General features: G+C 45.2%; 1 protein-coding gene across 1 annotated transcript; it reads left to right on the forward strand.

Annotated features, from left to right (window-relative positions):
* Positions 1 to 4,927: 4,927 nt before the first annotated feature.
* On the forward strand, positions 4,928 to 21,201 carry MCM10 (minichromosome maintenance 10 replication initiation factor). The gene is made up of 19 exons (XM_010122405.2): positions 4,928 to 4,981; positions 5,784 to 6,104; positions 6,882 to 6,986; positions 7,589 to 7,723; positions 7,943 to 8,117; positions 8,908 to 9,073; positions 9,833 to 10,000; positions 11,388 to 11,504; positions 12,575 to 12,774; positions 13,773 to 13,873; positions 14,881 to 14,982; positions 15,089 to 15,206; positions 16,134 to 16,362; positions 17,621 to 17,780; positions 18,458 to 18,576; positions 19,430 to 19,543; positions 20,313 to 20,458; positions 20,670 to 20,712; positions 21,092 to 21,201. Exons 1-19 carry the CDS (start codon positions 4,975 to 4,977, stop codon positions 21,173 to 21,175), a joined length of 2,610 nt encoding a protein of 869 aa, XP_010120707.2. The 5' UTR covers positions 4,928 to 4,974; the 3' UTR covers positions 21,176 to 21,201.
* The last annotated feature ends 5,433 nt before the right edge of the window (positions 21,202 to 26,634 follow it).

The following is a 26,634-nucleotide window of genomic DNA, read 5'->3' on the forward strand; positions in this document are numbered from 1 at the left end:
TGAGAGTTAGGAAGCCTGAATTCGCCTTCATATATAAGCAGTGTGATCTATAGAAGTACTTGGACCTCTGGAAGGTAAAATGCAAGAGAAATAACATTTATAACCAAAGTACCTATGCTAGAGTAGGTTTATGTAAAGGGCAAAACTAAAAAAAAAAGTGATCGTAATTAGTTTTTGCACAGTTTTGTACAGTTGTAATGGCTTTAACAAAAGGCAGGGTGTTCTGATCCCAAAACCTTACTGTAACCATTGGGTGTGCTTCTCTGAGGGACTCACTGGTTAAAAAGTTGTTCAGAATACAGGCAGGCAAGCAGGAATTTGTGTCTCTGGGTTTTAGGCAATTGCATATTCCTAATGCAGAAAGAAATGTGCAGAAGGGAAAAGGTGAGGGAAATGTCTTTTGTGGAGACAGCCACGTAAAATCCCCCTGAAGGACTGTGGGCACCAGAAGCTTCCCACAGAACTAGTGTGACTGAAAGCGATTGACTTCCATCGTGTATCCAACTTCATCAGGATAGTGCTACAGTCGTCACAAACTGCTACTGGTGCGCAGTCTGATCAAAATAGTAGCTTTTCAGCATTAGTCTAATTAAATGCTTAAAAAGTTTATTTAACTGAGTTCAGGACTTAACAGATCTCCATCAATGCCACCTTTTTTCCTTTGAAAAGAACAGCATGCAGATAACCACATAATACAGTTCTGTTAGAATATGTCTTGAAAGGTCTTAGATGTCCGGACAAGTTATGATATGACATGCAATGGTTTTAGTCCTAAAATGTGGGATTTTTCAGCTTCCACGTACACCAGAAACGGAGAAAGCAATTGTTATTGTTGAGCTACAAAAGGACAGTCCCTTCCCCAAAAGCACTGCACCAGGGAGGTCAGACCCAGTGTTTAGAGACGTCTCCTCACGCATCTGAGACCCTCACTGGAGTGTTGCATATGTGAAGGGGTCATGTGGTCACCCTCCAAGATGTGGCATAAGAGCTGTGTCATTTGCCCATAAAAAATAAGAGACTGCTCTGTGATCAACAGCAACTGGTCCATGGCCTTTATTGCTGACTTATTTCATGGAGAGGCTTCACTTCGGAAACACTGGATTCCAATTTTAAGAGAGATGAGCTAAAAGAAGCATCCATTTTTGTTACTGCTTGTCCTTTCTCCACTGTGCTCACGGGGTCTTTGAGTAGATCCCAGGTCAGTGCTTTGACTGGTAAGGAGAAAGGGTGTATTCATAAAACTGGAAGAGGGGTTCTGGTTTGGGGATGGCTGTTCTAGCATGATGGGGTGCAGAGAAAATTCCACTGGGCCCCCAGCTTCAGACAAGGTCATGTAGACCATTCTCAAGGAAAAGAAGTCAAGCCATGGTGTAAAGTCCAAGCGTTATTGCTGTCCATCAGTGATGGCTACTGAAGAGCACCACAGCTTTTCAGGGCAGGAATGCTTTTCTTTCAAATGAAGGTAAAGATCAGGTCACGCGTGGCTGATCAATACACTTCTGTACTCTGAAGTTCTGAACGTCAAGGGACAGTACAACCCGTGAGAGATGCGTGTGCAGTGGCGTTTATATATACAGCGTACGTCATCTTGTGATGTTGAGCTAAGAAGAATGGAACAACTCTGCAGGAGAAAGCCTTAGGGGTCTTGGATACTGCAACTGAATGGGCAGAGTTACAACAGATATTTTGTACCTGTGCTGTCACCCTACTTCCATAAATAAGTGCTTCTCCAAATTGTTCTATGGATGAAGATTCAAATCGCAGAGGAGAAAACACACTGAATAGATCAACAGTGGAATTAGAAATAAAAAGTTTGGTGACTCAATATTTTACTCAATATTGTGCTTCAAAACTCAAATAGAAATTATTCTAAAGCTGATTAATTCAAAACAAAGACCTCAGTAATGTAAGATTTATTTTTCACTCTCAGCAGATGAATATTCTTAAAATATACACCAGAAAAAAATACCTGTAGATCTTTATTGGGCCAATGAAAACCTGTATTTTTCATGTCATGCTGTCAGTGAATTCTCAGCCACCAACACCAGGAGAAACAACCGCTTTTTTGCCCTTGTAATTAAAGTGAGGAGTTGCTTTTCTTTTATTCATTGTCACTGTTGTTCTAATCTTCTCTTGTAGACTCTGGGTTCTTGTTTTCTGTCAGCTATAGTTCAGGTTCTCACACAGCTTCATCCATAATTTCAGGTAATGCAAGAGCTGACTGAAATCTGTTGTGAAGAGGTATGCATCAGCCTGGTTACAACCTTCTCCATCAATTACAAGTACTTCCAGCAGATCCAAAATCTTACTGGCTTTTAATTGGTTCCTTGTCACAGTAGGATTTATGGGCTTTTTTCCCTGAATCCAATTTTATTACAGGAGCTTTCTGATAGTTATGGATTCTGGAATAATCAAAATGTGATGGAAACGCTACTAGGCCAAAATTAAACCAATAGAATGATAATAGAGCTGATTTTATCTGAGAAGCATTAACCTTAATGAAAACACAGAAAATCAATGCAAAAGGCCAAAAGAGGAATTACTTATGCATCCATCAAGTCAAAATTAAGAGGCGTCAGAAAGAGAGGGGATACTAACAGGAAGACATGGGCATTAGCTGAAGTAGGTCTTCACAGAAAGGTAAGATAGTAGGTCAAATAGTGCAAATCAGGAAGGAAAACGAACTCCAGAGAAAACTATAACCCACTGAAACTTGTTCATGCAACAGGGAGGATTCTTTGTCTGGTCTTGTCATCATTAACTGCAGCGCAGAGGGCAGATGAGCTATCATGACGGGTGGCCACGGCCAGCAGATGCTCATTAGTACAGGTTTAAGAGTACATCCCCTTTGTTCTCCCTTAGATGAAAGATGAAATAAAATGTATTTGTGTTGTGCATTTCTCTCGTTGCTTTGGGTATTTGAATGTATCTTGAGGTTTTTCTTGCCATCTGCTGGAACTTTTTCTCGATTCCCTCAGCTGCCACAGAATATCTGTCCTTAAGTTATCTTTCCTAACCCAGTATTCGTACCACTGGTCTTTAAATACCAGAGGCATCCTCTCTTTCTTTGTATATCGTCTTGCAGGATGGACTTAGTGCAAGAGCCTTGGGATCTGAGCTCAAATCCTTCAGTTTGGGGGGCAATTTGGGCGTCACTTTGCATATAATTGTTGCAAGGGGAAAGGGACTAGAGCAATGAGCTTGTACATATTCAGAAATATTACTTTTCACAGAATCATAGCTGCTTGTACCAAAGAAATACTGAAACAGACTACAAATCTTGTCAACCGCACAGGGCAACAATACTAGAGTTTTAATTAGTTGGGTTAACACAAGTGCTGAGATTATTTAGGCAATTCAAATTACTATGGCGCCTGCTGTAACCACTCGCAGAGGCCACCCTGACTAGACACAGGCAGTTTTTCACAGCCAAAGCGGGCTCACACAGAGCCAACAGCCCGGCACTGCATACGAACACAGGCCTCACGCCACAGGGCTACCCCAGAGGGCAGGCCGTGACACCTCATGCAGCTCCACTGAGGCATATAACAACGGCATAGGGTCGTCATCCGCACATCCCTAACCTCACTCAGCACAGCAGCTCACCCCTGCGCCGCCATCTCTCCCTCCCTTGGCCCAAATCCCACCGGGGACCCGCATCCCCACTGCCGCCCGCCCACAACCAAGATGGCGCCGGGCGGCGCCCCTGTTGCCAGGACTAAGGATGGCGCGGGCGCGCCTCCCGGGACTGTGCCCGCGCATGCGCAGGAGGAGGCGGGGCCGGGTTGAAGTTTTGGCGGGTGCCGGGGAGCGCGCGGCCGTGGGTGAGCGGGGCCGCGGGGGGACTGGGGGGGCCGGGAGCGATCCCGGGGGGCAGAGGCTGGGGTGCGGGATCGGAGATCCACGGGGAAGCCCTGGATCGGGGTTCGGATGGGGGAGACGGCGGGGCGGGGAGCCGTGAGGAGAAGGAGGCTCCCCTGGTGAACGGGGCAGGGGTGGGGATCCCGCGGCTGCTGCGGCCCGTGGGAAGGGAGGAGGCGGCGGGCACGGCACAACCGAGCTCTGCCCGGCCTTGGGAGCCCGGGGCTGGCCGTCAGGGGAGAGGCGGGGGGGGATCCCGTGGTGACCTTCCCGCCGCCGCCCCCGAGGGGAGAGCCCTCGCGGGCCCGTGTCGCCGGCTGGACGGCGGGAGCCCGGGCCGGTCGGTAGGCCCGCCTGCTCCTCTGTGCTCTTGGGTTTTGTTCTTTGCTGAAAATGAGCATTCTGGAGCAAGAGACAAGAGAGGACTGTTAAAAGCGGAGTTTATGGGCGAAACAAAAGTCTCTGCAGCAGGAAGGCCTGTAAGCACAGAGTTGGAGTTTGGGATTGAGTAATCTAGGCTCGGTGGATTTTCCTTCTTATCCAGCCTTCCTGTGGCCATTTATGTCCACCCCTGCTGATTATTTTTCATGGAGATGTGTCCATGAAATGGAGGAGCTTGAGAAATGTAGAACATACGCTTTTAAGACTAACAACTGTATTGGAAGAGGTAGCAGGGTTTAGCTCTGCTCACATTTTCAATTGAAGACTGAACCCTTTTTGAAAGAGTTGCTTTACTTAAATGCCAATTTTGATTATGGTGCAGGACTAGTGAGGTGGAAATGGTTATTACTGTGAGAGCATGGTAGGCATTTCTTAAAATGTGTATCTGTTACGGGGTTTTTTCTAAAAGTAATGCCCTTATGGTGCAGTGAGTTTGGCACAGATCAGTCTTTAGATGTAGAAAATCTATGTGAGGGTTTTAAATTTAGTGGAGTCCTTGTCTGCAGCTTTAAACAGAACCAAGGTGGTGGTTTGCAAACCATCAAATGAGAAGCTTGAACACAATGTGTCTTTTTAGTTGAGCTGTATCTGTTTTGACAGTATCAATGTTGTTCTCCCCCTAACAGAGAATATTTTTCCTTGAGGGACTCTTGAAGAAATCCTGGTGAAATCATGGATGGTAAGGGGGAAAATACTCTTTTACTTTCAGTAGGAAGGTTGTCTTCTGATTAATATGTTAGTTAATAAGTTCAAGTGTTCAGAAAACTTGGTAAACCATTTAGTAAAGGAAATTATGTTGCACTGACTTCACTCGTGAAGGCGTAGAGGTTGCCCCTTACCTTCATTGTTGTCGCCTTTCTGCCCCTTCCCTGGTTTTGTTTTCTTCAGCAGCAAAAGCTAAATACATTTCTTGTTTTTTTCTGAATTTCAATTCTGCTTGTCTGTCCCTTTCCTCACTCTCTCTCGCCTTTATTTTCTTTTTTCCCATTATTTGTCACTTTGATCCATGTTTCTTTGCTTTCTATTCTCTTCCTTGAGCAAAGCGTATCTGAGGATATGCTTTTTTGCCTGCCTTGCATCTTTGTCTTCAGCTGCCACCGCTAAAAGCCACATGGGTTTCTCTGTAGAGTCCCTGGCTACACTTCAAGTCCCAAGGCTTTTCTATATAACAGCAGTTATTGTACAAGCAGCTGCATAGGAGGAAAAGCCAGCACTGAGTAGCCTGCATATGTTCTGCTGACCAGCCAGCCTGGTTCGTAAACTGAGAGTGTCTGCAGCCACATTTCCCTCTGACCAGATGGCAGGAAACTCCTTTATCTTCCTTTAGCCAAAGTTGAAAATGTTTTTTAAGAATACCACTTGCTGTTCTGATTTACTTTTGGTTGTCATTAGCTTGTGATTAGAGTATCATGGGTATTTTATTCCATGGCATCTTTCCTCTAACTGGACGGAAATAACACTGAGTTTAATTTTTGCTGTAGCTGATGATGACTTGGATCTATTGGCCTCCCTCCTGGAAGAAAATGAAGCAACGGAGGAGGGGAATTCTCCTGAGGAGGAAGATGCCCCAGAGGACGAGGAGGGAGAACCAGATGAATACGATGAGCTCTTCGATGCAGAAGATGATGCATCCTACACTGAGGAGGTTGATGCTGAGGACAACACGATTGATGAACTGAAGGAGAACCTGGCTACACTGTTTGGAGATGTGGATGACCTGCTGGAAGAAGAGGAGGCAGAAAAAACTGTCCCCACTTCAACTCCCAGTCAGACAAAAGAGAAGACCAATGAAGAGCTGCAAGGTTTCTGTAACAGCATCTTTTATCTGTTTTGTTGTGTATATATCTTGTCTATAGAGAGCTAATGGGCAGAAGGTAGGGCTTGCTGTTTCTGTTTAGTATGGTGCCCAGATCTTAGGAAAGTTTCTAAGTCCAGTTTGCAGTGCTCAATGGCCAAACCCACCAAACCTATTTTCCCAAAAGAAAGACAGAGGATTGAATTAAACCAAAGATGCTAAACTAGCTCTGCTGGGCAGAGTAGAGAAGGTTGCCTATGTACCTGTGCCTTGTCTGATGAAAAGCAATGTTTCTTCAGTCTTCAGGGCTGTCATCCTGGCGTCTTTCACCAGCACAGCTCTCCCTTCCCCCTCAGGACTTATCAGCAGGAGGTTTCTGCCATACCAATCAGTGTGGGAGCAGAGCTGGCCACTTAGCCTCCCGTGTCCAGGCCATGTATTTGATTATCTTGGAAGCACTTCTTTATAGTAAGGAGTACAATCATCAGCCATTTAAATTGTCTTATATTCAGTAGGAAAGATCGATCTATGCGACATGGCAAGGAACACACCACGGTCAGGTTAAATATTTATGTGAGAGAAGTCAGCTCCAGGCTGTATGGAAAAGGGTTCCTTCACTGTGAACTGTGTAGGCTCAAGTAAATCTGTATTGCGGCTCAAGTCTTTGCTTTCTAAGTTTCTATGATGTAGTAAAACTGCCAGACTTCCAGGGATCTCATAAATCCCTGTTTGCAATGGCTTCCCACTGTTTTCGTTATTATCCTTTTTCTTCTCTCTTTTCTAGCTGAGCTGAGAAAATTGCAAGAACAGATGAAGACATTACAGGAGCAGTTGCAAAAGGCTGCTATTGGGCAGCAATCCAGTTCAGGCCCTGAGAAGAAAACCCCTGGTAATGAGACTGATTAAATAGATTTATGATTTGTTGGCCTGCCAACCTGCAATTTACAGGCAAGGCTGCAGATAATCCTGAAGTGGGCACTGAGTAGCAAGGAGGAGTGGTGGTTTGGTGTATTCCCACACAGGTTACTTCCTGCAACTACAGACTGAATAACTGAGCTACAGTTTTGGTATCTGCATTATGGATTGATCCCACACGGGGCAGCTTTCATGACTGAAGTGCTCCAGGGTCTTCTGCTGGAAGTGTCCCTTCTTACTGGCAGATGTTGGTACACCCAGAAAATACAGCTGTATTACTACTGCACATTGGGTGTAGTAGTAAAATTATATGGGAAAATTTAAAAGCAAGAGGGTCTTCCTGCTTTCCACAGCTTTGTGGTTCCAGTGACATCCAGACTTTTAGGTCATCATGGGGAAGAGCCATTGGGGCTTTTCCAGCTGTTGCATTTCAGATGCTGCAACTTAGCTGAAGGGTTTCTGTGTAGGACCCTGACTTGGGTTTGTTATTTAGAGAATTACTTAGTTTGGAGCAGTTCTTAGTGTTTGAGCCCAAATCCTGAGATCTCTTAAATAACTTTTTGTTTTCTTGGCCAGGTAAATCTCCCTGTCCACCCTTAAAGGAAAGGAAAACGCAGAAGCTGCAAGAGTCACCATGTTTCTCAGCCCAGCTGGGCAATCCTTTACCTCCAGCCAAACGAGGAATCCAGAAATCAAAAGCATCCTCAACAGGTACCGTTCTCAGTCTGCCTGTCACTGAAACACACTGGGCTTTTGCTGAACGCCTATCTAGTTCACAGCAGTGGTGTAGACACATCTACGACAGTTTTACACTGGTCAGCATGCCAGTAGCAAACTGGTCACAGCGGAACAGAGCTTATTATTGTGTTCTCTTTAGAAGCTTTCTGTTGTTACCAAGATTTTTTTCTTGCCTTTTTTCCCCTGCTAAAGAGAACAAGACTCCTCCTCCTCAGCAAGTCCTCAGTCTGGCATTCCAGCCCCTCAAGTCTGCTGCAGGGAATACACCCAGTAAGGTGACCAGAGGGAAGACTCCTCACGTGCCTACATGTTCTGGTGCAACAACTCAGCCAGTGTCCGTGGAAACCTTCTCCGGACTGAGATTAAGGTCAGCAGTCCAGCACTGAGCTCTGACTGAGGACATTACCGTCTGGTAATGAGAGGGAAAGCACAATCTCTGATGCTAGTCACACAAGTGGTGAGCAGAGGACTGGATTTCTGATTTGCTGTGTAGACAGAATTTAACTATGTTGGGTAGACTGTTGTCATTAGGGGATGAAACACAAAAAGTCAGTGTTGGCCGTTTGATCGGTAAATAGGCAACGTTGATTTTTGGCTTATTACCATATTTCTATTTTCACCTTTTCTCTTTCCTAACAAAAAAGCTGTCATTTTATTAGCACTGCCTTCCCTAGGATGTCCTCAGTAGTGGAGAAGGGAAGCAGTGGGCATGTGCAAAGCTCCACCATGCTTCAGTTGAGCAGATTTTGTTCCATGCTGAGAAACCTTGGGAGCCGCTCGGGATCCCCATACTCGATGTGGCCACAAGAGGTCTCTGAATACTCAGTGTCTTTCCTCGCTAGAAACCATGCTGGATTTCCAAACCGTGCTCAGTCTTACTCAAGGCATTCCTGAAATGAGCAGAGCTAATGCAGGCTCAGGGCTAACTTGCAGTGCAGCTATTTGGACAAAAATCAGCATGATCAGTAGCTTTCTGGTATTTGTACAATGTCCTGAACCAAGAGGTTTTGTTTCAAGTGATCTCAGGGTGAAATAAGGCACAGAGGCATGTTACAGTGAGATGCAGTCTCCCCAGGAGAATGCTGCATGGTTTTGCTTGTCTCTATTCATTTATGCTGATGGATGTGTTCTCTTTTACATGCCTTCGCTTGATCTAGAAAACCCCGAGTGTCTTCAGCTGAAATGGACAGGAAAATGGCTAACCGGAAGCTCATCCGACTGTCCCAGCTGAAGAGCAAACTTGCTGCAGAAAATCTGGAGGAAGTAGACTGGGTAACGTTTGGAGTCATAGTGAAGAAAGTCACTCCTCAGAGCGCAAATAATGTAAGTAACTTTGTTGTATCCCTTGCTCAGTTCAAGTGAAAAGATCTTTTCTGAGAAACTAATTAGGTCTTCAACTTAATCAGCCAACTCTATGTAGTTAACGAAAAGCTACTGTATTAAAGATCTTGACTCATCTGGTTTCATGCAGTAATGCTGCTTTTAGTCAGGGTAAGTCCATAGATTGTCTGGTGCAACTGGCCCAGACAGTAGCGTTGGCTAATGTAACAGTAGCATAGATCTGTCTTTGATCTGTTCATCCACTGTTGTATGTTAAATGCCAGTGGAAAAAAAAATAAAGGACTGTGACTGTCAGTTTTTCTAGGCAGCCCTCTTGTTTTAAATGTGCCGACACATTCTGCTTCCATCATTTCTCTAGAGGCCATTCTGTCCTAGATGGTGTACCTGTCTTATAGGAAGTCATTGATGAAACAGACATCTGGATATGCCTTGGTTTTGTTTGTTCAGTTGGGTAAAAACCTCTTTATTCAGCAGGCAAGAGTGCTGTCCAGCTTTAATATCAGGAAGATTGGTGGTAGCAGTATTATTGTGCTATTTTGGCATGTAAGAATCCCAGAGCTGGCTATGTGGCGTGGCTGGATATATTGTCTCTAACCTCTACTGAGGGTACAAATTGTGCTTTTCTAAGTCAGGAAAACTTGCAGAGAAAAATCAGAATAACTCTTTAAAAGCAACAACAAGAGGAGATGCAGTCATCATCCCTGTGCTGAGAGCTGAATGGAAAGCAAATGTCTGTTTCAGGGCAGAACCTTCAGTATCTGGCGGCTGAACGACCTACGGGATCTCAATCAGTATGTCTCACTCTTCTTGTTCGGTGATGTCCACAAAGAGCACTGGAAGACAGACCAAGGCACAGTCATTGGGCTGCTCAATGCTAATCCTATGAAACCTAAAGAAGGCTCCGATGAGGTGAGAGGATTTTTCACTTGCCCATCAGCTGTGGCTTTTTACCTATAGCTGAACTTTTTCATATCTGCTTGAGATTTAGCTTTATAACATGTGAAGGCTGAAATTTCAGCAGTCTGCCTAAACAGTTTGAATTGCGTTCAGATATTTGTGTGGAGTGTTTGCTCCTGGCCTTCTGGAAGACGGAACTTCAAGAAGTCGTAAACCAGAGTTTATTCACGTGTTTAATCTGCTCTCGGTAGCAGTCAACTCTTCCACAGATGTAGGGAGTGTATTTTCATTTCAGTTTATTCAGCTACTTCAGTGCAATGCCTATTTCAGCCTAGAGGTCTCTCAAAGCTGTAAAAGGCAGGGAATCTCATTTCTTTCTTCTAATTTAAGCATGAGATGTGATTGCAAAATATTTCCTCGTTCCAATATCATGACTGAGAAGCAGCAATATTTGATTTATTAAACAAATTATGTGTTATGTATAGTAAATTGATACATAGTAGTTTGCTTGTTTAATCAATTAGCTAAAAATGCAGAATGTGATGAATTACTTTTCTGTACGTATCAAAACATATAAGGTGGCTTCATTTAGCTAATAAATTAAATTTTTTAAATATCTTTTTAATTGCACTGGAATGGAAACTGTTTTTACTGACTTCTGTCAAGGGGAATTTCAATCTAGTAGCTGGTGATGTAGTGTTTTGCATTTTAAATTCTCCAAATTGAGAAATTAAGAATCTCATTAATTGTCTATTAAGCTATATAATTGCTTAAATTAACGTGAATAAGCAGTAGAAAGTCCTCTTGGTGAGTGGAAAGTCGTACCAGATTTAATGTAAGGACTGTATTTAACTGTTAACAGCTGCTCTTAGCTAAAGTGTACACATTTAGAACTGCAATAAAACTGACTTCTCAAAGTGTTTCTTACCTGCAGACACAATTCCTAGTATCTTCGGTTGTGTGAAGTAGACACTCCTCTTGCACAGGAGTCAGCTTTGATTGGACATGTGCATAGGGAGAGGGACAGAGAGCTCCAGTCCATCTCCTCTTCCCATCCACTGCCGAATGTGGTTGTCATGATGGCGTCAGAGCCAAGTGTTTGTACAGGACTATCATTTATAGCACAACTAGAGCTGTCTTTGCTGGTTCTTGGTTTTCAGAGGCTCTGAGCATAGAAATGCAACTTTTCATCTCTTTGGGAGAAATAAACTCACTTTTTTTCTTTCTAGCTGAACCTTTTCTCAATCTGAACAGGAGATATGGCTTTCTTAAACTAGGCTTGCATTTTAGAACTGCATTGTTAATACTAGAGGTACCAAACTGGACCAGAGCCACACCAGTGATATCTGGAGGGAAGCCCATCCAGTCCTTCTGAAGGCATGCTCTAATTTCTTTCTAGGTGTGTTTGTCTGTTGACCATCCCCAGAAGATACTCCTCATGGGTGAGGCTCTGGACATGGGCACCTGCAAAGCCAGGAAGAAAAACGGTGATCCTTGTGCACAGATTGTGAACCTGGTCTGTATCTCAGTAGTTAGGACATCCTTAAGCTGTTGGTAAAAATCTGGCTGCTGAATTTGTACTGATGCTCCAACTCTTTCACTTGTTTCTGGATCTTGACTTGTAACTTAACTGATGTGGGTGGAGAAACTGAGAAATGAAACCCAGAGGAGCTGCTTCTGTGATGGTGCTGTAGCAGCAGCATAGTTCCCTAAATGCAAAGGTGGTGCTGCAGTGAAAAGAGATGGGTCTTGACCCATGACTGGCACCATCTCCACACCCTTTCACTCTCCTTTGCGCCGCTGCAAGCTTCCACACACTGCACTAGAAGGTACTTGTAGCAAAACAAGGCTGTGATTGCAGACCCACTCCGGGAGGTACCTGCGCACAGGGCTCTCAGTGTCAGTGAGATGTTCCAAAGCCACCGGCAACAAACTGGATGGAGAAGGCAGAAGAATGTCATGAAGGAATTGACTGTCTGTTTAATTAGTGTCAAAAAATGTTTGATTCTGGGGTAATTGTAGTTATACAAATCTGGGGCAGATGAGTGTCAATGAGAATGGAGTTACTTTTTTAAAAAGTTAAAGAACACCCTAAGTGAGTGTGTTTATGGCACTACTGTCTCTGACTGGCAGACTCGCTAACTTCAGTTCCAAACTCCCTCAGATTGCCTCTGAAACCTGATGAATTAGTTTGAAATTAGTGCTTGAAATATCTTGCTCTGGTGTCAGTTTTCTTTTGTGTTCATACCAGTAAAGAAATTGCATACAGTTCAGAGTCAAGAGTACAGAATCTGGGCAAGAGAACCTGCGACATCAATTGACTTGAGGCAAGGAATGGCCTTAAAATTACTGGGATGGAGGAAGTCCTCGATGCACAGGGTTTTTTGCACTGATTAGTATGGGCAATTTTAGTTTTGTGTTTCTTGCTGGAGTGTGGGCATATGTTTGCTGAGTTGGTCAAATGCTGGAGTTCTACAACAGAGATGTTACTTCAGTTTAGCTGTAGGAGGATAAATGTGGGTGAGGGGAATGCAGTAAATTGTAATTGCTAGTGTTCTGCAACAGACTTCTCCCGTTTCTTTTCAGAATGACTGTGAATACTGCCAGTATCATATACAATCCCAGTACAAGAAGCTGAGCTCAAAGCGGGCAGATCTGCAGTCCACCTTCTCTGGTGGCCGCATTCCCAAAAAAGTTGGTCGGAAAAATCCCAGTTTGAAGGAGAGACTGTGTCAGGATGGGTTTTACTATGGAGGTGTCTCTTCAGCAGCATATGCAGCCTCAGTGTAAGATAAACCACTTCTTTCCCTTGCTTTTGAACAGAATTGCCCTCCCACATGCAAGTGAGCCTGAAACGATCTCTAAGGGGGTCTGTTTAATTAGATTTTGACTTGACTACGTTCACCAAATGGGAATAAGTGCACTGCATTTGCTGTAATCCTCCTGGTCCCATGAGGTAACAGAGCTGCTATTTCACAGGAAAATTTTAAGTCAGGGCTAAATTGTGGTAAGGGGTGTTTTTACCTCTTAATTAATACTGTCTTGTGAAGCCAGGCAGCATTGGGTTTCAGTAGATGAAATTAACTTTATCATGAGATCCCAAGCATTGCAGTCTCAGAGATGAGTATTTTTCAGTGCCATTCCCTTACCGTATTTTGTTATGGCTCATTGCGTTTAATCCCAGACTCAGTGTATTCTGTATTTCCTCCTCCTTGCTTCCTTGACTGAAGTAATATAGTATCACTGTGTGTTAACAAAGAGACAGCAGTACACTCTGTGTCTTATTAACTGACTGAGATCAGTAGATCAGTGTGCATCTCATAACTAGCATGGAGGGGTCAGGTTCTTCATCCAAATCCCCCTGAAGACAGCTGTGGAAGGACTTGAGTCACAGCTGGATCAAGCCCTGTGCTTGCACACAGCTTTCATTCCCTTACCACTGCCCTCTGATAACTGGTGTGACACCACAGTAATGAAGTAATTCCAGTCTCCTCTCCATCCCTAGAACTAACTGTGAGCAAAGTGTAGCCATTACCTATGTTTAGTTTTCTCTCAATGTGTAGGAAATACATAGCTCGACCCAGGAAGAAATGGGACAGCCTAGACATTGTGCTAATATTTGATTTTAGGTGCACATCCTCCCCAAAGACAGACAGATGACAGAAGAGAAGCACCTTTCAGGGTGGCTGGAGTTTTGTTGAAGCACTGAGCTAGCGTTGAAGCTCCTGTCCTTGCTCTAAGCATGGGAAAACTCTGATGTTCTGATTTTCTTTCCTCTTTCTAGTGCAGCAGCTGCAGTACCGAAAAGGAAGATTCAAACCACTCTCTCCAATCTGGTCGTGAGAGGAGCTGATGCAATTGTCCAGGAAACCAGGCAGAAAATTGGTACCTAACTACCCGTGTAGTCTCTTCGCCCTCCAGATATTGCTGGCTTGATGTGTGGCTGTGTCCCAGGACCCTGATACTCACTGAAGGCATCTGGCAATTGGTTTGCTACAGATAATCATTTGCAGGCTGCTTTCTCAATTGATCAAAACTCCTCTTCCCTCTTGAGGTCACAGCTGCAAGGCAGATGTAACTAAGCAACTGTGTAGCTCCATGTCTTTTTTTTCATCAGTGCCCCTGTATTAAGTCTCCTGTTCTGTCTTTGGACAGTGACAGAAGACTTTGCCAGATTAATGGGAATTGGAAGCTTTAAGAACTTTGAACCAGATAATTTATTTTATTTGATTAAAATAAATGACTTCTGTCAGTCTTGAAAGCTTCCGGGGAATACTAAGTACAAATCAGTCAGGTCTGCAATGCAGGGGACCTCCCAAGTACGCAGCCTGTTTCTAGTGCTTTTCTTTTGTGATCTTCAGAGTGTGTCCCTTCCGTAGCCTTTGGGATGTCACTGATCTTCTCTGCCTCCATTTTGTTTCTGTAAAGCTCTTAATATTACACCCTCTTTATGCTCAGTGAAGAGCAAATGACAGGTTATTCAGACTATGTGCTCTAGATGCCACTTAGATGTCTTCTTCAAATCTCTCCTTTCCCTCAGTTGTCTCCATTTCAGAAAATGTAGCGGGTCCTGTCTCTAGCTTTTAGCTGCTCTTCATTATCCAGGAATAAGTGGTGGTGGCTTCCAGGCTTTCAAGCATTCTAAAAATAAGAACAATGGGAGCACCACAGGCAGCTAAGGCTGATGGGGAACTCTCTGACTCACAAAATTGCTGAAGGGGTAGAAATGTGTTCTGTGAGGACAAGGCCTTGGGCAACCCGATACATTGGTTGGCCTCTCTTTGGGAGGGTGACCTGCAGGGGTTTCTTCCAACCTAGATTACATCTCTAAAGCCAGGCCTGCTTCCCTTCCTGTCTCCAGATCTGTTGTATTTCTGCCTCTTCTGCTCCAGGTGCAGCAAAGAGATCCATGCAATGTTCCGAGGAATTCAAGGAGCTGCTGGCACAACCAACTTTTGGAGCACGAAACCTCTGCAAACACTGGACCAAAGCAGGTATTGCCCTTTTGCCTGAAGGAAAACTCACTCCTGAAATCATTCAGCCTTCTTCTGAGCAAAAATTAGTGGCTTTTTATTTTGGTTTGGTTTGGTTTTTTCCTAGATGCTGAAAAGAAGCAAGGGGCCAATTTCCAGTCTATCTCTGCTTCGGCACTGCTCAAGCAACAGAAACAGAAATTGCTGGAGGCCAGAAAAAAACGATCTGAAGAGATTCAGAGGCGGTAATACATACTGACTTTCACAGGAAGGGTTCTGTTACTGTGGCCCTAAGTATTACTGTGGGAGGTGTTTTGCAATTTTAATTAAAACTTCATTTAAATAGAATACCCTAGTATTCAGTGGAGAATGAAATGCTCTAGCGCAGTGCCCAGCAGCTGGAAGGCATGATGATAAGAGGCTGGTTAGAGTAGGAAAGGGGAGTTAGGAGTCCTGGTTCTGGCTGCAAGGATCTTCTGAACCTTAAGATTTGCCAAGTGTTTTGTGCATGTCTTGTTAACAAACCTAAGAAGAACCTCAGAAGAGCCACCCTGGGTGAGACAGAGATTGATGTAGCCAAGTAGCCTCAAAAGGCCCAACAGGAGATGAAGCAGAACCTGAAGGAGAGTAAGACTAGGCACAATCATGACGATATTTCCCCCGAATACTCTTTCAGCCTACAATTGTGTATTTCAGGGACTTTCCAAGATAAATTGGTTACAATATCTCTGAAAGGATGTTTTTTCACATGAACCTGTCCAACCTACATTGCGATATGTGTAAACCTAAACATTTATGTGACTCCTATGACGAGCAGTTGCCTTGCTTAACTACCTGTTCTAAAAAGCAGCCCATTTTTCCAAGTGCTTTCAGTTCCCACTTCCTAGCTTCATTTAATGCTTCTCTCTGATTTTAGTTTTGAAAGCAATTGGTTGTTCACTCCTTCTGGTCACTTCTTCAAGTCGCTCTTTGTTTCAGCGACAAAATGAGTTCCTTGCCAGACTTGTTTTACTCTCCTGAATTCCTACATTGCTGCATGTTTTTCTAGGAATAAAAGGCCAATTAGTGAAAAAAATCACAGTCTGCATTCCGTCCATTCCTATCTGTTTCTCAAACCTTTCTGTCTCTTTGACTTTTGTTCCTATTTCAATGGATTATTCTTGTCTTACAAGGTTTCTTCAGAACACAAGTAAAGCCAGCAGCCCTGCTCTCCCATCCTCCTCCAGACAGTCTTCACTCCATTCCCCAGTGCCTGGGGCAGAGTTTCCCAAAGCTGCAAAAATGTCAACTCCTCAAAGGCCCAAGCTAGGCACAGGCTTCTCAGAAGGAGAAGATATCCTCTTCTTTGATGGGTCTCCACCTCCAACACCAAAGCTAGACAGCTTGGCAGAAGCCAAAAAGGTAACAGCTCTTTGAATCTTTCGAGTATTAAGAAGGGGAGGTTAAGGGAAGTTTGGTTTGTGATAGTAGAGGAGTCTTTGATCAGATATAGGCCAGCTCAGCCCTGATGTTAGTCAAGTTGCTGATTTGTGGGATCAGACTGCCCAGTCGGGCAGTTGGGCGTGAACAGGGGACAGAGAAGCCTCTTGGTATGGGACTGGGGAAAAGCAGATGGGGAGATATGGCATCTCATTTAAGTCACTAACCTGATGCTAAGCTTTTTGCTGAAGAAACACTTCTTTATTCATGCTGGCAGCCTCATGAATACTCTGTTCTTCATGACCTGACATAGTCACTCCTTGGGCAAGTTACGTTTGGAGAGCAGTTTGGAGTAGCTGTGTGTCTGTCCTTGTACTCTGTTCTTCATGCAGGTGGGACAGAGCTTCTCTGCCCACCAGTGCCTTCTCTTCTTGCTCTTGTGTTTTGGGGATTTGGGGCATCTTAAAGCATCAGGTTATGGATAGGTCCTGGACCAGGATGGGAGGTGCTGAAGTGATCTTTACAGAAGGAGAGCAAAGCCTGTCACTATTGATTGTTTTACAAGCGTGAAAACTTAAGTGCTGGGAAGGGGCAGGGAATTTGTGCTGAAAATCCCTGGAGTGCTAAACTTTGCATATTTTTTTCTTTGGCATTGCTAGTGCAGTGTATTGTGGGTGTTTTCCATTTGCCAGGTAAGCAACAGTCAACTAAACTACCTTAGCTATGTTGTGGCATGAGTTTGGATAATTTTGGTTTCTAGCCAGAGCAGACTGCACCTTTCCTTGGCACAAATATGTTCACGTTTGTCAAAGAAACATTTATCTTCCAGCAAGGAAGGAGTCTTAGCATTCCGGAAGTATGGAAAGGAATAGTTGTATGCAATTTTCTGTTAGCTCCCAATTATTACAAATTTATGTGGAAATCTCACGTGATTTGATTCCTCTGGAAGACTTGCTGATTTCTGAAGCAGCTAAAGCACAGCTGCAGAGATAACAAGCCTGGTAACAGCTCTGGAGGAGTGATTTTACGGTTTGGGAAGTCACAAGAGGTTCGGCGATGTGGTGAATTAGATGTACAGCGGAACTGGGAATTTTGTTGGCCCTCTCTTCGGCCAGCTCCGTGCTCAGGCCAGTGGATCTTGTCTCCTCCATTTGACAGAATTCCTCTGCTACTTCTGGAAGTAGGAACACGGGAGCCAGACTGGTCACCAATACATTCACTGCTCTTTCCTGTTTTCTAGCTGGCTGCAATACACCGGCTACGAGCAAAAGGACAAATTCTTCCTAAATCTGACCCAAACAATGTCAAGAGGAAAAGAGCTGATGTTGATGATGTCCTAGAAATTGTTGAAAGAGTTGAGAGAAATGTTGCTCAGCCACAAGGTCCAGAAGCAGAGAATGGTATGTAACGTGAGCTTCTAGAACAGGAAAAATATGCTTATGTCCTGCTGAATGGAGCACTAGTTGCTGCATTAAGGACTTAATTGCTGTGCCAAAGAGAGGCCAAATTAGGTCTGTTTAGAACTTAAAGGGTTCCAAATAGGCTAAACAATCTCTCACGCTGTGAGAGAGTCTGAGCTGTAATCTCTGATAGCTCCCTGTCCTCATTTCTGTTCCCTTTCTTCCGGCACTTGAGCATCTGCAATGCATGGCTGACCTAACCAAGGGAAACCAAGACATAGCCCCACCTGGGAAGGTGTCTGAATTTTCTGTGGGAACTTGAGTTTGCCTGCTGATAATTTACTGTGTGATCTTGGATGAATTGCTTAATTGCCTTTAAACCTTGTCCATCAGTCAGGGAGGCAGCACTGCTGGCTCCTCTGGGACTAATGTGAAAATTCCTGCTAGAGTGCTTTGAAAGAAGATGCAATATTATTTTTAAAAATGCTTTTATTTTTTCTGAAGCCATATTTGAACTTGGCTTCCTGTTCTCTTGAACTATGAAAGGCTGCTGTTTGACTTGAACATCTGCCTGAGAGACCTGAGACTTCCAAAATCTTCTGCAGTGATCATGCTTAGAGATCACAACCTTGTTTTGAACTTGGTCTCTGTAGGACTGAGCCTTTTTGTCTCCCTAGATATGGATGAACTGGAGCCAGCCCAAAAGAAACGGCGTGAGCAGCTGGCCTATCTGGAGTCAGAAGAGTTCCAGAAAATCCTGAATGCCAAGTCCAAGCACACAGATGTCCTGAAAGAGGTATGGCCTCAATCCAGCCATGACTGAGGGTTCAGGATGAGGGAGCTGTCTGGACTCCTCATAATTATTTCAGCAAGAAGCAGGCACCCAAACAGGTCATAAGCACCAAATTGTCCTGATGAGCAGAGTCAGGGGTCTCTGAGCACGCAGGGCACCGTGCCTGCGAGCCTGCATTATTGCCATAGCCATGGTAAGGTCAAGTTGCCATTGATTTTTTCGCTATGTTTGGAAGAATCGATGAAGTTTCCTGGTTAGTGGATGATCAGATAAATCCTTCTGCCTTAAAACCAAATTACCCATGTGCCTATTTTGTCCCTCATTTCTTGATATCTTGGCCACATAAAGGCAGCTGCCACCTCCATCTGGGACTCTTGTAAGTTGTGGAGCCTGTGAAATGCCAGCAGTTGCCCTGAAGAGCTAAGAGGTTGGGATCTCTCAGTGGGGTCTTTGCTGAGCTTATTCCCAGGGACACAGCACCTCCAGTGGCACAGGGCTCTTGTCTTGGACATGCTGTATTGGTATGATGTCCTAGTTGTTTTAAGGTCTTCTAAGGAGTAATATTTTGTCTAAGAACCTGCTCCATTCATTACATCTGGCTACCTGACCTCTTCCTGCACTGTTCTCATAGGTGTGTGCTTGTTTCAGTCAAACCCTCCCTCTCATACATCTCAGAGGTGGCTCATTTCAATGTTGGTGTAGAGCACTTTTGAAGCAACAGATATTTGGTGTTTCTCTGGCTCCTAGACTGCAGTCTGCTTGAAGCAGGCCCAGTAGTGATTTGCCCAAAGGCCATTTATGGAGTGGCTTCTCCCTTTTTGTGTGTCCCCACAACTCTTTTTGTGTGTCCCCACAGGCTGAGGCTGAACTGCAGGAACAATACTTTCAGCCACTGGTGAAAAAGGAAGAAATGGAAGAGAAGATGAGGAGCATTAAAGAAGTGAAATGTCGAGTTGTGACATGTAAAACGGTGAGCGAAGGAGAGCCAGGGTAGCAGCAGGGGTGTGGAACATGGATTGTACAAAACGATGCTGCGGCATCCTGCAAGCTCCCATCTGTCACTCCCTTGGCCATAGTCCAGTGCAGGGATCAAATGGAGACAGTTTTGTTCCTTATGCCTGTCGCTGAGAACAGCCCATGCACTGAGTGACTGAGACATGAAGACACTGGCAAGGCAGGCTGGAGTGCTGTGCTAAACATCTCAAATTGATGTTTATGCCAGGGGGTGTTGGTATCCTGAAAATATTTCTCCACTTCTTCCCTGAAGCGCTTTGTACCAGGACCCTCAGTTCCCCGCATTACATGACAAAACAAGCAAAGTGCCTTGAAAACATAACACTGGGTGGGATTCCTCTATTTGCATTTCCAGGGACTTTGCCATCAGGAAGAGGAGTGGAACTTTGTTACTGTCCTAAATGTGCTAGAGGAAGAGAGGAGTTACCTCCCATTCCCAGAGTTTTGGCCCCTGCTAGACTTTCTTATCTGTTTTGGGGCTGCACAGAGGACCACTGTGTGCCCCATGAGGTGCTAGGAGCAGGGCCACGGAGTGGTGGCAAAGAGGAGAGGATGGCATTAGAAGACTCAGTGACAAAGCCTGGGGTGATGATCTCTGACTGGTGGGCTCCTCACGGTGCGAGAAGACAGAGGTGCTTTGCCGTAGATGTTCAGCTGTTGCAAACCCGCAGAATGTGTTTCCTGTGCTGTTGAAGCACTCACAGCTCTCTTTCTCTCCCTGACAGTGTAATTATACCTATTTCAAGCCTCTGGACACATGTGTGCAGGATAACCACGAGTACCACTGGCATGAGGCCATCAAGCGATTTTTCAAATGTCCCTGTGGAAACCGAGCCATTTCCCTTGACAGGCTCCCAAAAAAGCCCTGCAGGTAAGAAGTGAGCCTCCTGAAACAGTGACTGAGGCTTTTCTACTGTCCGCTCACAAGTAACATGTTGGGAGTCACCAGATCACGCCCCAAAGCGGGAATGTTAGCCCTAGCACTAAGCGGTGTGGGAAGGGTGTGGGGCTGGTTTTGGGCCCTCGTACTGTGCAGCAAACACACACCACAGTGGTCCTCACCTGCCGTCTGTATCTTTCAGCGCCTGCGGCCTCTTCAAGTGGGAGCGAGATGGGATGCTAAAGGTAAGCGTGAGCCAGCAGTTTATGAGCGCCTCAGCGCTCTTCTTCTTTTGGTGCTTTTGTCCCGTGCTTTGCTCTAGTGCCCTTACAGCTGCCAGCAAAACCAAGCAGCTCTGCATTTTGGCAAGTACACACAGGTACCTGTAGGCTGTGTTTTAGTGGACTTTCTCTCCTTGCTTTCTGTTTTGGAAGCTTTGTTTTATTTAACCATGGGGAATTTGCTTTTTACCAAAGTTGTAAGAGTTCAGAATGTCAAGGTTCCTAGAGTGTCTGTCAATATTTAAGCAGATAATTTAACCCTACTACACATTTTGACAAAGAAATGTTTGGGAGACGTCTTACTGCACATTTAACTTCTTTTCTCCATGGTTCATGTTTCTAGGAGAAAAAAGGTCCGAAGATTGGTGGAGAAACACTTTTACCAAGAGGGGAGGAACAACCAAAATTTCTCAATAGTCTCAAGTGACCTGAAGTTGATTTTTTTTTTCACAATGTAAGGATGGATTTCTGTGTCTAAAACTCACATTTTTTTACTGGAATGCCAAGAAGATTCTGGTTTTTGGGAAGAATGAGCAGAGGAGTCAATGCCTAATGAGAAGGACATCCACAAAGTCTCCACCAGGCTACTGCATGGAGATTCAGCTTTGATCTTTTTAAAACTGCCTGAATAAGGCTGCGTGTGAAACACACATCCATGCCTGTTCTTTCTTACTAACAACATGTTTACAAGATTTAATCTAGAAAAGAGACATCTAGAGAGGAATTTGTACCAAGAAATCCCTAGAGATCCCACAATTTATGTTGAATGGCTGGTGCAGAGTGACCTCGCCAGAATTTTAAGTGGCAAATCATCATGAACTGTGAGGACTGTAGACTCCATAAGCACTCGTGAAGTTAATACCGCGCTGTGTAAATGCCAGCCTGTCAAGGTTTTTCAACTGTTGGCCAAAAAGGGGTGCAAGAGGGTTGTAGCCACAGAGCAGTCTTGCTCTTGGCTCCAGAATTACTCACTCTTAACCTTTAAGAACAGGTGTCAAATGGTTCCTGAGTTGTCCCTTTTACTTACATGTTCAAAAACCCTTCAGCGGCTTTGGCACTGCGAACCAGAGGTGTTTACACGGCGGAGTACTGGGAGCTTTTGAAAGCCCAGTCCCTATCACACAGCCCATACTGGGTTCCCAGTACCATCCACACTACAGCACCTTTATGGCTACAAACCTGCAGTTCCCACTTTGAAAAAGATTTTAAATAACCTGGCACTATTTTGTGAGTGGTTTTGAAGAGCTGAGCGATTACACTTAATAGCTTTTACCCTTTCTTCTGGCATTTTAAACTTTCCTGAAATCTTTCCCAGTCAGCACCATGTCAACTTTGGTTGCTGGCAGAGCTGCTGGGGGACAGTAGCTGTCTCAGACCAAGCAGGATGAGGTCTCCCAGGGGTGGCTCCTGAGAAGGACTGTCTTCACACAGCCATTTTTCTGAAAACACATCTCTCTAGGGATGCCTGTGGACCTGATCCTTCTGCTGCCCCTAGCTCGTGTCCCATGGGATATTTTTAAGTAAAAGTGCCTAAAGCCACTAGTACCTCAGTGATTTGGTGAAACTGCCACCGATAGTCTCATGTGTCCCAGTGGCCTTGACAGTACTTCTTGTTGGCTTGCACAAGGGCTGGAAGAGGAAATGTTACTTCATTTGAAGCAACTGGACAGATCGACCTTCGCGCTCCGCAGCCTTTGTCTCCTACTGGTGCCTTTGCTGGGCAGCTTTGCTCAACATGTTACATTCATTTCAGTCTCACGTCAATACCATTTGATGAGTGGGATGTCACTGGTAGGCGATTGTAAATACGTACGAGTGACATTGCTTGGCAGTGTCTCCTGTTGATTCCTCATTCAAAATAAACACAGTGCGCAATAAAACACTCCCTGGGCCTGTACGGTGTCATTTCTCTGAGGAAGAGGATGAGTTGCTTGCTCAACACCTTCGTTTGCCTGAGAGCTTGGTGCTGAATTGCCAAAAGGAATTTGTTTGTGGTCCACAGCTCTGGCTGCCACACTTCTCATTCAGACCAACAGGAGTTTCTCACCTGGAGTCCACAAAACCTGCATGAAATTCCACATCGGTATCAGCCTTCAGCTGGCACAGCGAAAGCTTCAGGCTTTTTCCAGTTCCAGTCTCTTTGGCCAGTGGAAATGAGAGTTCTGCAGCAATTAAACTGTCAAAGGTGGAGTGATGCTTTATCTGCACAAAGGCACCCAGGGCTGTGATATGTAGGAAAGATGGGCGCCACCTTGGGCGCCGAGGAATGAAAGCAACACTCTCAATTCATCCTTGTGCTCAAAAATAGGATGGATGTTTAAACGCCAGCAGTAAACAAGGAGCAGAGGAGAGTGATGCAATGAATTTTCTGTGCCTCAGTCTATTTTTGGAGATGCTTTTCTTGTGCCAGAGATGGCTGCAGCCCAGCAGAAGCAGGCAGGAGGGGAGCGGCCCGCTGCAGCACACTGCCGCGTGAGCTCACAGCCCCAGCAGCGTGCCAGAGCAGCCTGCGCGGTCTCTGGGCCGTACTGACACATTTCCACCAATACCTGGGAGCAAGAGCAAGAGCACGGGCAGGGACCCACAAGAGGCAGCTCGACCTGGCCTGACGAGCCCAGCTGGACCTATGCTCTCACTGAAGCTGTCCCAATTTTGGGAACATGATCCAAAGACCTCTAGCCTTGCAAGGAAGAAGTCCAGCCGCATGCCAGGCTCTTTTAGCAAGAAAGCAGCCAGCAGGTCGAGGTCTGTGTGCCTGCCCTGGCACTACCAGTCGGTATAAGGCATTAAATAGGCCTGATGTTACAGAAACCTCCGCTGCCACTGTTGGCATCGCTGGTGGGTCAAGCCAGCGGTGTTGCTGAAGCTGCTGTGTCCCCTAAATCAGCGCTAAGCAAAACCATACTGGAAATAATAGAATCCTGACCGTGTGTTCTCAGCCACTGTTAAGATTTGCAGAGCAGTAAGCTGATAACGCAGCCCTTTCCCCAGCAAGGAAATGGTCTCCTGTCTGCAAGGTTGCTTCTCCAGCTACAAAGTGTTCTGTGCATGTATGAAAATGGGCAGAAAGATAGCCAGCCTCTCTCATAACCTCCTACAAAATCAGGCTTGGTTTTTAGATACAGTAAGCATCCTGCCTCTCCTCAGCTAGTGCTGAAACGTTAATTTAGAGCACCTTGCCTGCCGCCATAAATTATCTTTCCTTGGATTTTACAAACACTTTTTGAGGAAAAATTACGCTTTTAGCATTTTTTCCCTCTATGCTATTCAGTTCAGGTTTATTAACTTTCAAGTAAAATCAGCTTAATGAAAACTTGGTACCCTTGCACAATAAATACACTACCAAAGGGCCTATGGTTTTGCTGGTCAATTTTTCAAGGCAGAGCCGGTGCAACGGTCTCTTGGGCCATCATGTGCAGCTCCCCGGGCAAGCTGGGCTCACCCAGCCGCTTCACGTCATTTTCTTTTTCCCAACCCACACACTGCCTGGTTTTCCCTCCCAAAATTATGTATGTGTGGGACAAGAGTGCAGGCAAAACTTTTCTCCTTTTATTGTCATTTCCCGTGCAAAGCCGCGTTGCAGATCCTGTTTCATTTTGGCCTGAAAACAGCCCTGAGATACCCATGCAGGAGAATCTCAGGCTGCAACTGGGGTCCTCCACAGCTGGCTGACAAAAGAGCCAGTGGCCACCCTCCACTAGCCCTTGGGCTCAGCAGTGATCCTGCAGGTAGAAGGGGACCGCAGATCTCTGGAGCTGCAGATGTGGGGTGAGCCAGGGCAGGAGGGCACCTGCTGCAACGGGAGTGACCGTAAGCCCCTCGTTTTGGTGGAGAACCAGGAGTTTCGCTTTAAGCGAATGTGCTCCTGAGGGCATTTGAGTGCCTGTAACTCCCAGAGAAATGCAGCTTTGGTGTTCTGGAGATGCACAGATTTAGTGAGTCTTGAAACAATAGGGGAGGGAAAATATACAATGGAAACAATTTCTATTTTTATTTTTTAAAAAAAATGATGCTTTGTGATCAAATGCATGAAAAAAAAATGATAAAGGGAGAGAATGAATGAAAAGGGGGAAGAAAGAGAGAAAGGAAAACCAAATATACAAGTAGAAGATGAAGATAAAGATGGTGAGGGGGAAAAGGAAAAGAAAAGAAGGACTGCATGCATCAGGGGAAAGGTGGTCTGAAAACGACATGGACATTTTAGCTGATGTGCAAATCAGAACCTTCAGGACATTATTTTGATGGAAAAAAACCTTCCTTGAAATTGTTTTGGAGAAAAGGTCTCTCCAGCTCAGGTCACTGACAACACCCCTAAAGAGAGCATTTCAGGGCCAGAGGATGCTGAGGGAAGGCACGTGTACTGCAGAGAGGACCGTGAGCCCCAGCAGGAGGTGAGCTGGGCGTGAGTGTAGGGAGGAGATCTACCCACTGCCGTAGAGGAGAAAATACTGTTTCTCCATGAAATCTTTCTTCACTTTATGTTCCCCTTGCTTGGCAGCTTTGAATTATGAGCAGGAGGGCAAACAGCCGATGGAAGGATGCAGCAATGGTAAAATCAGGGCCAGGTCTGCTTGTACCATGTCCCTGCTGCTCAGGTCCTCAGTTTTCCTGCTCACTCTCACACAGCACAATGGGGCAAAGCAACAGGCCACCAAACTATGGACGTGTTAAGTCTTCTAACATCACTCACAGCCCTGAAACCACACACCCCACCTGATGATGTGGGTGACCTGATGTTTGCAAGGAGATGATGAGCTTAAAACCTGGTTCAGTGCAGATTGCCTCACACTCCATGGACAAGCTTCTATTTAGGAGGCAGATGCATTACCTCCCAGTTCTTCATAGAACTGCCTTTGCTCTGTGGTGAGGACATTATTGTCCACGGTACAGCTGAGACAGAGGAGAAATAAATTAGTAGGGCTGGGCAGAGAAACAGGAGCACCACTGATGAGAAACCCGCAGGAGGAAGGTGTCATACAGGGGACTGGCGGCTGCTGGGGAGAGGCAGGTGTCTCCAGACGGTGTTCTGGGGAGAATCGGCAAGAAAACTCCCCACAGCAGACACCAAGGGCACTTGGAAGAAAATAATCAAAATTAAGTAGGAATTGAAATTCAATGTTTGATTTTTGTATAAATGAAGATACAGTTGACCAAAACATCTTTGGCTGAGTAGCAGCACGAGCTGCTACTGGAGCAGGACCAGTTATCTGGGATATAAATTAAGGAATACAGACTCAAGCACAACAGAGTATGAAAATATTACTGCAGACGAACGACACCCCTCCCAATGCCTCACAGGGAGAGCACACGCGAAGGAGACTCCCAATTCATTCTAACGAGCTTAAACAAACACTGCCAGGCAGAGAGGGCACAGTCTCACCCACAGAACAGTTCTCCACCTCCCCCCACCTTGCTAACGAAGCCTCACAACAGCTTTGTGAGCGGTATTGAGGCTTCACCCAAAGAAATCAGCTGCACCACAGGAACTGCCAGGCAAACAAATTCTAAGAGATATATGGCTGTAGTTCTGTTTTTTACCCAGAAAGCCAAGTGCTGGAGACTGAGATAAATTTCTAGACGTGAATTTCCACCGGTGGGGCACATGCTTTGGACACCTGTGGTTGCAGAATCTCTGCTGGCTGGAATGCGTAGGAACAGGAACAAGAACTTACCAGGTAGATTCCTCACGGAGGGGTTCACATTTACATGAACTGATGAAGCATCCTTTGGACTCCAGCCCTCGCTCAAATATCCTGTGAGGAAGTGTTTGTAGATCCTTACTTTTCCAGGGACATGGTCCTGCACCCATAAGCACGTAGCTTTGCTGAGAAGGAGCCGAGAAGCCCTGCTGGAGCTGGTTCTGCCCGGGGTCTTTTCAACGGGCAG

This window comes from Chlamydotis macqueenii, chromosome 1, assembly GCF_036417535.1.
Source record: "Chlamydotis macqueenii isolate bChlMac1 chromosome 1, bChlMac1.mat, whole genome shotgun sequence".
NCBI lineage: Eukaryota > Metazoa > Chordata > Aves > Otidiformes > Otididae > Chlamydotis > Chlamydotis macqueenii.